At 47.4% G+C, this 3,214-nt stretch overlaps 1 protein-coding gene across 1 annotated transcript; it reads left to right on the forward strand.

Moving 5' to 3' along the window:
- Nucleotides 1-353: 353 nt before the first annotated feature.
- On the forward strand, nucleotides 354-2,947 carry LOC103541786 (melanoma-associated antigen B18-like). The gene is made up of 2 exons (XM_008508653.2): nucleotides 354-770; nucleotides 1,416-2,947. The coding sequence occupies exon 2, from the start codon at nucleotides 1,477-1,479 to the stop codon at nucleotides 2,515-2,517; it is 1,041 nt and encodes a 346-aa protein (XP_008506875.1). The 5' UTR covers nucleotides 354-770; nucleotides 1,416-1,476; the 3' UTR covers nucleotides 2,518-2,947.
- The last annotated feature ends 267 nt before the right edge of the window (nucleotides 2,948-3,214 follow it).

Genomic DNA, 3,214 nt, shown 5'->3' on the forward strand with positions numbered 1-3,214 from the left:
TATCAGGATGGCACCAAAGATTGGGTTGGTTTAGGCAACCTGAGTCCAGAGATTGTCCTAATAAGTACCTGAAATGTCTTTAGGGGGCGAGGACCAGCCTTTCAAAAACACTAATATTATAATCAAATATAAGGAATGGAAAGAATGAATCATACTAAACAAGGGTAGGTATTCTTTCATGAAAAAAATACACACACTTGTTAGAGACATAAATATATTTCTTACTATGAATGAGGGTTAAAAATTAGAGAAACAGCTCAGAGCTTTCAGAGTTGGTATTTCTCAAGGGAGCCTTTAAACAAGCAGCCATGAGGAGGACACCCTACTCCCTGCCCCCACCCCGAGGACGGACGGGACAACTCATCCCAGAACAGAGGGGCCCGCATGGAGCCCCACTGCTGCTTTCACTTCTGGGAAGCCCAGGGTAGAGCTGTCAGTATTAGGTACTGACCAACTTCCACCTCCAGGGTCTCAGGCCTGAGGGTGACAGCCTCAGGTCTTTAGAGGGGAGAGGCGATGGTAAGAGTCAAGATGAGAACCCCTTGTTAGAACTGTGAGAACACGCGCCCGTAGAACAAAGGAGACCTCACAGAACCCCGCTCTGACCCGCCTCGCGCTAACAGGCCCGAGGCATGGCTGTTAGGCGCAACGAGCCCTCAATTCTGCCTCCAGGTCTCTGGGAATGAAGAAGTTGATCTGAGTCCACTGGACTCAGATCAACAGACGGAGAAATCTCAGGCCTTTATTCGGAGTCAAGGAGAGGACCCTGAGTAAGTACTGAGGGTACTTTCAACTTTGCACAGACCTCTGCCCCTGCGGTCTACCCTGGGAGGCCCCGGACAGGGCTGTCCAACTCCGGGAGGTGCGGGTCTTGATCTACTGGCAGAGGCCACATGTGTGGGGACTGAAAAGTCTAATCAGCCGGGACAAAGGGGATCTCATAAATTTCTGCTCCTATTGTCATCTCTGAAAGCCCCAACAGGGGTGGCCAGCGCTGTGGTTCTCCCTCATTTCTCCCTGGGGGTGCTCAGGGAGGTAAAGCCATTGGTATACGGAGTTTAGCTTCAGAGCTGCAGAGGGGAGGAGGCCCTGGCCCTGCCAACATTTTACGGGATGATCTTAAATGTGAAGTGAGAGGATTCTTTACCTCAGAACAGAGGGGACCCCACAAAGCCTAGACCTGCCAGCCCATGCTCTCAGCCCCAACTTGTCCCAGGTAGGACTGGCAGGCTTCAGCCTAAGGCACACTCTAACTTCCTCTGCAGGGTTCTCAGGGGACAGGCTGATCAGAAAACAAGCCCTGTGGGGTCCTAAAGCACTGTCCTTAAGGAAATCTGCAGAGGCGGCCTTGGTCAAAACCAAGGTGGAATCTCCCTGCTGAAGGTGCACACACCATCTCATTTTCCCTCCTCCAGGTGCCCTCATTGCCTGCCCTCCTGCCCACACTCCTGCCTGCTGTCCCTGACCAGTGTCATCATGCCTCGGGGGCAGAAGAGTAAACTCCGTGCCCGTGAGAAACGCCGTCAGGCCCAGATTGAGACTCAGCGTCTCCAGGATGCTCAGGCCACTGAAGCAGAGGAAGGGTCCCCTTCCTCCCCCTCTCCTTCTTTTGGTGGTAGTCCCAAGAGCTCCCCTTCTGCTGGGTCAGGTAGCAAATCCCAGAGGTCTCGGAGGGCCCCACCCACAACCAATACTTCTGCAGGTGTTTCATGCACAAGGTCTGATGAAGGTGCCAAGAACCAAGATGAGGAAAGACCAAGCACCTCCCAGGCATCAGCCAGCACTGATGATCCTCACAGAACCCCTCTAGATCAGAAGGCAATTTTATTGGTGGAATTCCTGCTGCGCAAGTATAACATGAGGGATCCCATAACAAAACAAGATATGATGAGGCAGGTCATCAAAAAGCACAAAGCACACTTCCATGTGATCCTCAAGAAAGCTTCTGAGCTAATGGTGCTGGCCTTTGGAATTGATGTGAAGGAAGTTGATCCTATTAGGCACCGCTATGTCCTTGTCAGCAAATTGCAGCGCACCTCTGATGACAGGCTGAGGGGTGAGAAGATCATGCCCAAAACCGGCCTCCTGATGACTATCCTCTGTGTGATCTTCATGAAGGCCAACTGTGCTGCGGAAGAGGATATCTGGGAAGTACTTAATGTGATGGGGATATATGCTGACAAGAAGCACTACATCTATGGGGATGCCAATAAGCTCATCACTGAAGATTTCGTGCAAGAAAGGTACCTGGAGTACCGGCAGGTGCCCAACAGCGATCCTCCACGCTATGCATTCCTGTGGGGTCCAAGAGCCCATGCTGAAACCAGCAAGATGAAAGTCCTGGAATTTTTGGCCAAGCTTCATGATACCGTCCCTAGTGCCTTCCCAGCCTGGTATGAAGAAGCTTTGCGAGATGAGGAAGAGAGAGCCCGAGCCAGATTTGCATCTTTGCTTCGTATTGGTACCACGGCTAATGTGCCTTCCGGGGTCAATCTTGGCAGCTTGTCCCAGCTGTAGTGAAATTTGAAGCACCTTCCTCACTTTGTGTTTGAAGTATTGTGAAGGCTTAGGTGAAGGGATTACATTAATAACTAGTAGATTCATCTTTTGTTGTTGAAAGTTTTCAAATGTTTCTTTTAAAAAAAGTTTAAAGAACTTCAGAATCTAAGTGTATGAATGATATTGGTTACATATTTAATGCTGTTTCTGAGGTTTAAGAGTAAGAGTTTTGCAATTTTATAAAATAAATTTAGTAACTTTCCATCTTATTTAGTGATCTGGAACAAGAAAACATGGCATTGGAATAGGCATTTCCTTAGAAACGTGAAAGAAATTAGCAATAACATATTTGGGACCAAAAAATAGAGAAAAAAGTGAAAGACCAATTTTTGGTTTCCCTTATTTCTTGTATTCAGCTGTTCTATAAAATAAAAGTTATATACCTGAACTTGCTTCGTTTATTCAAGTATGTAGGAGAAATTTACAAAATCATAATAAATTGCTTACTGGTTTTTTTTTTTTTATTCCTGAAACATTAATTGAGCATCTGCTCTTCGGAAGGCTCCATGGTAATATGGGGGATGGTAAGAAGAAGATCAAGCCACTGCTCATAGAATTATAGTCTAAAAGCAGCTATCATATAAGAAAGATGGTGAGATACACTCTAAAACACAAAGACGGGTGAAAAGGAGGATGAGATGGTGGAGGGAGGGAG

This window comes from Equus przewalskii, chromosome X (genome assembly GCF_037783145.1).
Source record: "Equus przewalskii isolate Varuska chromosome X, EquPr2, whole genome shotgun sequence".
Classification (NCBI taxonomy): domain Eukaryota; kingdom Metazoa; phylum Chordata; class Mammalia; order Perissodactyla; family Equidae; genus Equus; species Equus przewalskii.